At 46.7% G+C, this 11,658-nt stretch overlaps 1 protein-coding gene across 1 annotated transcript in view; it reads left to right on the top strand.

Annotated features, from left to right (window-relative positions):
* The window catches only part of LOC108788345 (class I histocompatibility antigen, F10 alpha chain-like), a 26,007-nt gene extending 19,935 nt beyond the window's left edge, over positions 1 to 6,072 (top strand). The window contains exons 5-7 of the mRNA XM_018558100.1: positions 1,273 to 1,401; positions 3,237 to 3,278; positions 6,043 to 6,072. Of these exons, the coding sequence (XP_018413602.1) occupies positions 1,273 to 1,401; positions 3,237 to 3,278; positions 6,043 to 6,047 (176 nt within the window). The 3' untranslated portion in view covers positions 6,048 to 6,072. The remainder of the gene's footprint in view (positions 1 to 1,272; positions 1,402 to 3,236; positions 3,279 to 6,042) is intronic.
* The last annotated feature ends 5,586 nt before the right edge of the window (positions 6,073 to 11,658 follow it).

The raw sequence follows: 11,658 nt of genomic DNA, 5'->3' as shown, positions 1-11,658 counted from the left end.
TCCTCCCAGCCCCCCCCCCCCCCCTCCCCCACCTTCCCTATGTATAAGGAGGGGGCTGGGGAGTTAATGTTTTCAACAATTAACTTTCTGATACGGCCATAAAGCCAGAAAAGTGTCGCAAATGCTTTATTGAATCACCTCCAGTGTACCATATTTCTCTCTCTCTCTCTCTCTCTCTCTCTCATAGTAACTTGTATAAGACTAAGCAATGACAGTGACCCTCTGTGCCCCTCCTGAGACCTTCCTTACCACTCCGGAGACCCTCTGCACCCCTCTTGAGACCCTTTGCACCCCTCCTGAGACCCACCGTACCCCTCTTGAGACTTTCTGCATCCTCCTGAGACCTTCTGCACCTCTCTGAGACTTACTGCACCCCTCCTGAGACCCTCTGCCCGAGACATCAGGCTGGCATCCCAGAACAGAGTGGCAGCACAGAGTATGTAGTATGTAAAATTCCTAAAGTATTATTCATCTTTAATACTGCATACTGTATTGCTGTGATTTGTCCTCTATAGCTGGTGGTATTCTGCATTGTTGTATAATTTTAACAGTTTCACGTTTTGTTTTTTTTCTACAAATCTGTCTTTGAAAATCAAACTTGGCAATTTCTAGGTTTTTTTTGGTCGGGTTGTTGGGGCGCAAGTAGATGGTCTTGCCAAGGGCACAAAATAGACTAGCACCGGCCCTGACTGCAGTGTGATATAGTTTGATTTTTATCCTCCGTGATTCCCCTCCAACATGAAGTGTCAGGTCTGTTCTACACATTTGAAAAACCCAACATCTCCGTGGACTTTGGCAATGCTCAGATCCAACCTCCAGGTACTGACCATCACGCATGTTTGAGTCTGTTTTTGTCCCATGTTATCTGAGTGTAGCCCATTACATCTGATTTAGTGCAGGACATTATATCTGTTCGCTTTCAGCTAAATCATGTAACAGTGCAGGACAATGGGGAGAACAGGCCCGGATTTCCCACAAGGCCACCGAGGCCCGTGGGGAGAATTTATAAAAATCGGGAGCAGACAGAATCTGGAGCAGTTAATAATGAAAACCCATAACCTTCTATCTTCCATTTGATGAATTAAGCTTTGAAAGTGAAATATAGATGCTGATTGGTTGTCATGGACAACTGCTCCAGATTTTGTCTGCTCCAGTTTTCATAAATTCACCTCAGTGTGCTTCTATGTACTATAATCAGCAAATTGTGGGACTGAATACACATGATTGCCAGTAGATCTCACATGTTATGTTTCCTGTGTGTTTTCCTCTCAGATCCCAGCGCAGAGTCTAAGGACAATAAGAATATAATTATCATTGTTATGGTTGTTGCGGTTGTTGCTGCAGCGCTGATTATCGGTGCTGTTATTGGATTCATCATATACAGGAAACGCTCAGTCCCAGGTGAGATTTTCTCCATGCCATACACAACAAAGCTCTATTCACCATATAGGAGAACCAGGCTTTAGCCCGGCACAGATGACGAGGGAGCATGAAGTCGGCTTCCCGGCCAATCAGAAAGCCGGGCTTTGCGTCATTACACGGTGCCTGGCTTCCTGATTGGCCAGGTTCTCGACCAATCAGGAAGCCGAGCAGCGCGTCATTACACGCTCCCCGGCTTCCTGAAGTCGGCTCCAAGTGACGAGGGAGCATGGAGCCAGCTTCCCGGCCAATCAGGAAGCCGGGCAGCGTGTAATGACGCACTGCCCGGCTTCCTGCTACAGGAAGTATTGGGCAAGTACTCCCCCAAATACTCGGTATTGGCACCGATATCGATACTGGTATCGGTATCGGTGGATCCCTAATACTCACCCACCAATACTCACCTACTGATACTCACTGTCACTACTACAGAATATTGTCAACTGGAGCCATTTATGTGACATGTTTGCTGATCTTATTTCATGATCAAAGCCCACCTCTATCACTTGGGTTTGGATAGAGTGGGGAGGGAAGGTCTGCCATGTTTTATTGGTCTCTGTGTCTCTTGTTGGGATGATGGACACTGGAAGAAGAGATCTCACCAACCAACATAAGTAAAAATCATCAGAGGATCTAATCCATCCCCACTCCATCCAGAGCTAAATACCAACAGTCAAAAATGTCACCAGTCAGCATGACCGGACTATAGTCTTGCAATTCATGTTTAAAAATTTGTGGGTCAGATAGAGCTTTCTTTTGGAGGTATATAATCACCATGGGGGAGGGGAGGGGGTGCTGGGTTCCCACCTAGGTGATCGAAATATGCGCGTATGACGCGCGTTTTGGGCTGCACATTTTTACCCCTATTTGCGGTCCATCAAACGCGCACCTAACGGATACGCGCGGAAATACGCCACAAATAAGCTCCTGTACTTCTTTGGGCTTAGGGCGTTTTTCAGCGCGTTCCGACGCACTGAAATACGCCCAGGTGGGAACCATGCCCATAGGAAATAATGGGATTTTACTTGCTGGGCGTTTTACAGCGCGTCGATCAGCGCTGTAAAACGCCCAGGTGTGAACCCGGCCTTAATGGCTCTACAATTATTGCTCTTACTCTGACGTTTGCGGTGATATGTAACATATCGTCTTCGCACGTAGACCCATATCTGTGTGTGTGTGTATGTGGGGGGCGGGGACTTAAACAAAAATTTCTTTTAAAAAATGTTTATGCTTTATTTTTTTTTATTAAACTTTAATTTTTGTATTACTTTTTTTTTTTTTACACACAACTTTATTGCTATTACATGGGGGGCTAAGAAGCCCCCTATGGGATAGCCAATTTACATGACAGATCCTCTTTATTGCGACATCAGGGGTCTCGAAGACCCCCTGATGTCACCTAGGGACCCCAGAGAAGCTGATGAAGCCGAGATCTGCTTCATCAGCTCCTCTAGCTGGAGAGTGACACTGAATGCAGGAAGTGACGTAATATACATCACTTCCTGCATTCGGGGACTGAGAGGAGATCAAACGGAGTTCGGATACTGAACTCCCTTTGATCTCCTGTCACAGAGCCGTGCCGGTCCTGGCTGCATCGGGCACAGCGGATCTCGGGACCGTCGGCCGGCCGTGTAATTACAACGGCCGGCCGGGAAGCTGCTCGTCGGGCTCCACCATCCTCTCGTCACAGACGAGTGGACAAGTGGATTTTTCAAGCCCTGTATATATATCTCTCTGAAGACTTCTTATGAAATGTTTTCAAAAACAAATGATTTCCTGGTTCTGGTTCCTAATGTATCAACTTCTGTTTATTTCAGGGAAGCCACCCGGTAATGGTAATATTTATGTTCCAGCTCCCAGTAAGTAACATTGTTACATGTGTTCTGTCTGCTCTTCAGTGTGTTATATTACGGTGGCTGAACTATTATGATGACACATATTGATCTGATATAGAGTGTGGGGATTACACAGTTGTGCAGCCAATCATACAATCTCTCTCGGGAGAACTGCAGATGTACATTATTTGCAGAGATGTGTGTTTTCCTTACAGGGTCATCGAGAGATGGGGTGTGTTATTGTCGAATCGTTTTGCAATGATTTGTTTTTTAGTTCATTAAAGCCTAATTGGATGTTCAGTTTAAATCGGCTAAATACATTCCAGGTGCAATAAAACAAAAGGTGTGCAAAGTCTTAAGGTGCCCACACACCTTACAATTATCTGCAGATTTTCTGTGGTCAGATGGAAAAAGTGCAACAGATTGGCCCAGGTGGAGATTACTCCATCCACACAGTTAATTGTAGATGGAGGAATCTGTTGCACCTTTTCCATCTGACCACAGAAAATCTGCAGATAATTGTAAGGTGTATGGCCAGCTTTACAGTCCATTTTCTTTAGAAAGCAGCCACAGCATGAGTAGAAAAGCCTGTCCCCTGCCAACCTGCTACAGAGTGGGAGTCTTGCTCTGCATGTGGAAGCAGTGGCCTCTCTGCAAAGGTCCATCACACCCCATGCTGAGTCCCACTCAGAGCTCTCCCTACAGTAATCCCATTCACAAGTATTGTACTTCCACTGCGGATTTGACTTAAAAAAATAAATGATATATTTTCACTTAGCTTAGGGAATAAAGTGGAAGCGCTGCTCACGGTAATTGTCCAATCGTCTGGAAGCCAAAATATATATTATTTTTTTTTTAATCCCCTAATTGTGAGTTTAACTTGACTTTTTGCACTAAGCTGAGTGAACATTATCTGCTTCAGACAAAATAAGAAGTTATATTGTGTATTCAGCCTAGCGGATCCCCTTTACAATGTGAGTTCCTCCGTCCACCAGAGGATTCCCATACTTCCCATTTCACTGGGGCCTGCAGTGTGACTAGACATGAGATCCATTATTCTGTTCCTGTCAATCATCCTTTCTTATCTATCGGTGCTCTGTGAGTGACATTATGTATAGATAGATGGACTTATCACCCCGAAGATTCCTTATTTACCACTTGAAGTCTGCGGTGTTACAGCCCCTTCCTGGCCAGGCCATTTTTCAGTATTCAGCGCTGCGGTACTTTGACTGACGTTTATTCCGTCATGCAACGCTGTACTGAAATTACAGGGGAGGGATGGAGCGGGGGCGCTGTGTCGAGGGATGGAGCGGGCGCACTGTGTTGAGGGATAGAGCGGGCGCGCTGTGTTGAGGGATAGAGCGGGCGCGCTGTGTTGAGGGATAGAGCGGGCACGCTGTGTTGAGGGATAGAGCGGGCGCGCTGTGTTGAGGGATAGAGCAGGCACGCTGTGTTGAGGGATAGAGCAGGCGTGCGGTGTGGATGGATAGAGCGGGCGCGCTGTGTTGAGGGATAGAGCGGGCGCGCTGTGTTGAGGGATAGAGCAGGCACGCTGTGTTGAGGGATAGAGCAGGCGTGCGGTGGGGATGGATAGAGCGGGCGCGCTGTGTTGAGGGATAGAGCGGGCGTGCGGTGAGGAGGGATAGAGCGGGCGGGCTGTGGGGAGGGATAGAGCGGGCGCGCTGTGGGGAGGGATAGAGCGGGCGCGCTGTGGGGAGGGATAGAGCGGGCGCGCTGTGGGGAGGGATAGAGCGGGCGCGCTGTGGGGAGGGATAGAGCGGGCGCGCTGTGGGGAGGGATAGAGCGGGCGCGCTGTGGGGAGGGATAGAGCGGGCGCGCTGTGGGGAGGGATAGAGCGGGCGCGCTGTGGGGAGGGATAGAGCGGGCGCGCTGTGGGGAGGGATAGAGCGGGCGCGCTGTGGGGAGGGATAGAGCGGGCGCGCTGTGGGGAGGGATAGAGCGGGCGCGCTGTGGGGAGGGATAGAGCGGGCGCGCTGTGGGGAGGGATAGAGCGGGCGCGCTGTGGGGAGGGATAGAGCGGGCGCGCTGTGGGGAGGGATAGAGCGGGCGCGCTGTGGGGAGGGATAGAGCGGGCGCGCTGTGGGGAGGGATAGAGCGGGCGCGCTGTGGGGAGGGATAGAGCGGGCGCGCTGTGGGGAGGGATAGAGCGGGCGCGCTGTGGGGAGGGATAGAGCGGGCGCGCTGTGGGGAGGGATAGAGCGGGCGCGCTGTGGGGAGGGATAGAGCGGGCGCGCTGTGGGGAGGGATAGAGCGGGCGCGCTGTGGGGAGGGATAGAGCGGGCGCGCTGTGGGGAGGGATAGAGCGGGCGCGCTGTGGGGAGGGATAGAGCGGGCGCGCTGTGGGGAGGGATAGAGCGGGCGCGCTGTGGGGAGGGAGGATCATCCCAGTTGCCTACACAACGGCAGCAGTGACAGGTAACGGACAAATCTGCGTCACACTGTTTCAAATAAATTGAGATACTCGGGTGACACATATTCACCTTCCACAATCCTGCCCGCCTGTGCCTCACAATATGTATGAGATGACAGGAATTATGGTGCAGCAAACATGAAAATGGGAATTGTTGAAGTTCCATTATATACTCTAAATATTACAATAACTGATATTATGAGCTCGCACATCCCCCGTTACATTACATTGGTGGTATTGGGTCCTGGTGAAGAAAGGCGACAATCACCGCGTCAGTTCAGAGGTTTTAGTTGCTACAACAACATCTGTCATTTATATTTGAACATTTAAAGTAAAACCAAATGTTTGTCTTTACAGAATGACAATTGTCTGAAGATCATCAACAAGGAGACTGAACATATTCAGCACGTTCTGCTTTTTTCAATCCACCGGCTTGTTTTAGTTTTTTTTTCTGTACTGAAGAATTCAAAGTGGACCTGTCTACTATTGAATAACTGAGCACTTTGTTCCGGATGTTTGGATATAAACATCACTTGTAGATGTAAATGTTTTATCTGTATATATATCATTGTTACCTTTTTATGTAAAACCAACTCTAGGCAAAACTTATTTCTCTAGTTTCGGATGGAGTCGGGAAGATGTTAGACCATCTGTCGGGTTTTTATTGGTGTCTGAGGCCCAATTAAAAATATTTTCTGTTCTGCCCGACACTCACCAATAGAAAGGAAAATCTCCCACACAGGGCACATACAGACAACAATAACAAATGTGACGGCTCTAATTCTTCCCCATTTTGTCTAAAATTTAAAAAATGTATTTAATAAAATTCAGTAACATCCATGACACTGATTGTGCCGCATATGAAGCCAGATCTCTGTACTGAAGAGTGAGTGGAGAGAATGAACAAATCATTTTTACTGTTAAAGGAATACAACCACTATCGAGTAATCTCATTGGGGGGAATTTATCAAAGCGGGAGCGGACAGAATCTGGAGCAGCTGTGCATGACAACCAATCAGCTTCTCTCTTCAGTTTGTTTGGTTAAGATTTGAAAATGAAAGAGAGAAGCTGATTGGTTGCCGTGCACAGCTGCTCCAGTTTCTGTCTGCTCAAGTTTTTATAAACTCCCCTCAATGTCTGTACAGTGTACCGCTTTCTGGGGTCAGGAACTCCCTACTCTACAGAGAATCGTGGCCGCTTAGAAGCATGAAGGAGAAATAATGGACCAAACCACGAGCACCTTGTCCAATAAAGAGTCAGAACCACATGATATTGGGATGGGCCTAGTCACAGGTCTATAGGAGTTATTTCCACCAAATATTTTTGTCATCACCATAGCAAAACAATGATAATGACATTCAAACAAAACCCGATCCCAGATGATCTGTGAGCACTGAACCTTGGTAATCTTAATGCTTCAATATCTGTTCTAACCCTCAGTCCTGAATAGTCATCCAACTGATCAAAGGATATAAAACCATGTGACAAATAAAAAGAATGGGAAGGGAGGGTGGGAAGTTGCAGGAAGTTCAGGGTCACCAGATCCCAGCTCCTCCAGTGGAAGAGTGACACTTCATTTTATTATATCTTAGAATTCCACTTGTGGTGACAGGTTCCCTTTAAAGCTTCATCATATATTTTGTGGTGTTGGTTTTGTGAAAATATTTGATCTTTATCACATGAACTGCAATCATTTCTTATGCAATGGGGTTGTGTTTGTCCCTTTCTGTGTCCATATATATTTAGGTTTCTTTTTTTCTACTGTTTTATGTGATAAGGAATCTTCCATCTTACAAAGCAAAACTTTATCAGAGTGCCCATTGCAGAAGGACAGAGTTCAGGCAATGCATGCTGGGAGACGCTTAGAGATAAAAAAAAAGAGCATGGCCAATATTCTGCATGGTCAGGCCTGGTGTATGGGCTCCTTCTGCAATGCTGAAAGCGAGCAGAGGGGAGTATGAATGTATAAGCAGGCCTGCACCAATGGAAAGGAACATGCACGGGGTTGATTTATAAAGAGTTCACAGGTTTGATCTTTAAAAATCTGTGAAGGTTTGTCCTGTGCGTATATATGCACCAATAAATATTCTTTCGTTTTTCCTTTACTAGTGTAATTAAATTTGAATGTTCTGGTTGTAATATCAAATTTTGGTCCCTAGATGGCACCAAAAATAAGTTTCATTTCTATGCTCATTTATCTCCATCTAGTGGCCACTTGGTAATGCTTGGCAAGAGCATGTTACTTTATTGAATGAACTGCTCCAAGCACTTTGATTGACAAGAGGTTGTCCTTCAAGAGACCCTCACTTCACCCCCTCAGGACAAAGTAACAGCGTCTCTTTAAAGCCCACTTATGCTCATCACCCCAACCCTGGTGGTCTGTGGATCTGTGCAGACTCCATTTCTAATGGTACTGGTGTTTATACAGGGCTGGATGAGCCCCCTTTCTCTCTTGCCGGTGTTCTAGGCCTGGCAGCTGTGTACTCACCCTCAAGTGCTGCATCCTGGGATGAGGTCACATGTTCCTCCACATCTGAATATTTTGTGAGGGCTCTGACAGAGGGGTCGGGAGCATGGCAAAGGTCAGTATTTAGGAGTTGGGGGAGTGAGCTTTAAAGAGACTCTTCCGCAATCAGCAGCACAAGATCGGTGTGCATAAAATCCAAAATATATTGTAATGTAGTAAAGTCCAGAATACAGCGTATACACCACCAAAAGTTCACTCACGCGTTTCGCCACCTGAGCTTAATCATAGAGCACCTCTATGGAATTCACTGCAATACATTTTGGATTTTATGGACACGGGTCTTGTGCGGCTGATTGCGGTACAATTGTTTGAGAGGTGAGAGCACACATAAGTCTGTGGTGATTGTACTGATCTGCAGCCGGAGGTGGTAATGGAGCCGTGAGTTTGAGTATTTTTCATTGCCAAAGTATTTTATTGGTTTGACATAGCGTTACAGAGATAGCATTAACACATGTCAAAGAATCACAAGCAATATCAAATCGAGGGGTAGATTCAGGTCATTGCCTGTAGAGCTTGCTACTTGTTACAAGTTTGAGTATTTTTAAAGAGACCCTGTCAGTGAAAGTGACAGTCTGCATTACATGTTTGCTGAGATCAAAAATGTAAAAATGTGTCCAGTACACTTTCATTTGTCCTGATTATATTTAGAAGCAAATCCTTCCCAACCTGACACCCTGCAAAGGATTTATAAAAAATAGGATATATCAAAAAATTCCTTGATTTTCCCATCCATGCTAAATAGTGTGGATGAGGAAATCCCTTGCCAGGCTATTGTATTCTGGCACAGCGAGTGTGTAATTTCCAAAATACCCAAATAGTGGATGCAGCTGATTGTCTGCAGTCACCGCCCAGCCAAGAGTTTTCGGGCTGGCTCCTTTGAAAAAAGGTAATTGAAACATTTTGTTGAATGGAGGGTCGCCGATAGGGCCACATGCCCAGAGTCAGCACAACTTGGCCAACATTCAGTGTACGGTCCGCTTAGGTCACATATTGCCGAACTGAAGAGGCTACTTACATAAGCTGTGAAACGTCGGCAACATTACAGAACCAGTCCAGCTGAATGTGACTTCTACTAGCCAAACCATGACCAGGATTCATTATTATTATACAGGATTTATATAGCGCCAACAGTTTGCGCAGCGCTTTACAATATAAGGAAGACATTAGAATCACAATACAAGACAAGATGGAACAGAGCTTACAATCTGAAAGAGGAGGGGTAAATGATACATGAGGAGGTAGCTGTGTGGGGGTGAATTGTTTGAGAATGTGATGGTTCATGGGAACCTTCACCGACATATTGCCAAAGCTGCACCAATATTTTATCAATGGACATTTAGATCAAATCATTTGTCAGTTTTGCTTTGTAAACAGAATTTTTCTGCCAAAATACAGAACATTGTGTGAATGTTACAGCTATTTATGCAGATGATGGGAATGTAATAGAAAGAATTTGTGTTTTTAAAATATGTTTAGGAGGACTTCAATTTTTTTATGAAAACATTTGTACTGTCAATAAATCTTTTCTAAACAAATATTATTTATTTCATATTTCCTATTTACTTTATTTTTCTGATTTGTGAGATGGGTGAGTCTTGCCGGTGGTAGAACTATCTACACTGGGCTTATGCAGAAAGGCAATGCAGAGAAGAAGCATGCCGTGCTGAGTGCAGTGACCCATAACAACCAATCGCATTCCGGTGTAGTCACTCTGTGCTGAGAAGGTTCCTATAGAGGAGCGGTGGAAGGACCAACATCTTGTGTGACATCTTGTGCAGCTCTTCAAGAGAACCTGTCAGCCCTGAAGTCAGGAAAATCGAGTCCCTAGTGAGCTTGATCTGTCAGGTGTGAAGTGCTGAGTTTAGCGGACGGAGTCTCCCCATTGTATGGACCATTTATAGGTCTTAGGACTAAAGTAGTTCCTTTCCAGTAATGCTGACTGGCCCATAATCAGATGGTGCCTTGGGGAGTGCCAGAGGTGCCCACCCCACAGAATGGAAATAGTGAAGAGTGACACCATGTGTAAATTAAAGCTTAGCCATACAAAGAGACAGGGATGTGTAGTTTTTTTTTCTCTGCTACTTTATGCTTATTATCAGAAAACAAAAAAAATACTTTGTATCATTATAGCAGACATTCACCCATTTTAACAACTTCCTTTCACCCGACTCCTCCCCCTTCCCTCTGACACAATTGCAGGGATTTAGCAAATACCATTTTTATATCTTTACTAATCCTGATTTAGGCGAGGAGGAGGATGAGGTATCCCAGGCCCCACCACCTACTTTGATGACTACACACATCCAGGAGGAAGTTTACATACATGCTGTGGGGCTCTCAGGTACATGGCAGAAACCGGCGACATGTCTGCATATGCACTGGATCCACCACTCAAGTCCAGATTGCCAGTGGTCTCTGCCAAGTCCCATTGAACTTGCAGAGAACTGTGGTGGTCTGGGCATTCGTGTGGCATGTAAGGCCACACTATGGAAGCATGCGCAGACATGTTGTGGATCTCTGCCAGGTCCCTAAGACCCCATTCACACTGAGCGACATGGAAATCGCGCAACTTTGAGCGACATCGAGCGACATTGCGTGACATCTTACTATTGGGCTGTATGCAATAAGGAGCAATATCGCTCAAAATCGCTCTAAAAAAGGGTCATGTAGGAGCGACAAGCTACCAGCGACGAGCTACAAGCGATATTGAGCAACGAGATGTGAACAGCTACATTGAAATGTATTGGTGAAGCTACATAGTGCGATATAGCGCGGAAATATGAGCGATATCGCTGCAAAAATCGCGCGATAAATCGCTCAATGTGAACGGGGCCTTAGAGACCCACGGCATGTCTGTAAACTGCCTCCTGGGATGTGTGATGTAGACATCACAGTAGGCAGTGGGGCCTGGGATGCCTCGTCCAGACAAGGTTTAATAAAATAAAGATGTAAAAATGGTATTTGCCATTTAAAATAATCCTGTGGGTGGCAGATCTCTGCCTGGTCTATGGGATCTGGCAGAAACCGGCAGAGTGTCTGCACATGTGCTGGGTATGTGGGCAGGGTAACAGTTTGTCCCCTGTTATCTCCCCTGGGGCGTGTTGTATTATGGTGCGTGCCCATATTCAGCTGCACACAGCTCTGCGCATCACAGCCCTGGCTGACCAGATGAACCGTGCCCCCAACTTTCTGAGATGTTAACGAGGGAGACCTTTTCGCACAAAGTATGCAGGCCAGTGGCGGAACTACCGCCGGTGCAGCTGGTGCGTGCGCACCAGGGCCTCAGCCTGTGGGGGGCCCAGCACAGATGGTGGGACTTACCGGCCGACAGATCGGTATCTAGCGGCCGGCGGGCCCCCAGTCTCTGCGCCGGGAGTGTCGGATCATCCGTTCATCTGACACTCCCGGCGTAGAGATAGGGGGCCCGCTGGCCGCTGGATACCGAT

The sequence above is a fragment of the Nanorana parkeri genome, unplaced genomic scaffold (assembly GCF_000935625.1).
Source record: "Nanorana parkeri isolate BGI_ZX_2015 unplaced genomic scaffold, ASM93562v1 scaffold321, whole genome shotgun sequence".
In the NCBI taxonomy this organism is placed as follows: Eukaryota; Metazoa; Chordata; class Amphibia; order Anura; family Dicroglossidae; genus Nanorana; species Nanorana parkeri.
The sequence above is the reverse complement of the archived record's forward strand: the minus strand, read 5'-3'. Positions and strand labels throughout refer to the sequence as shown.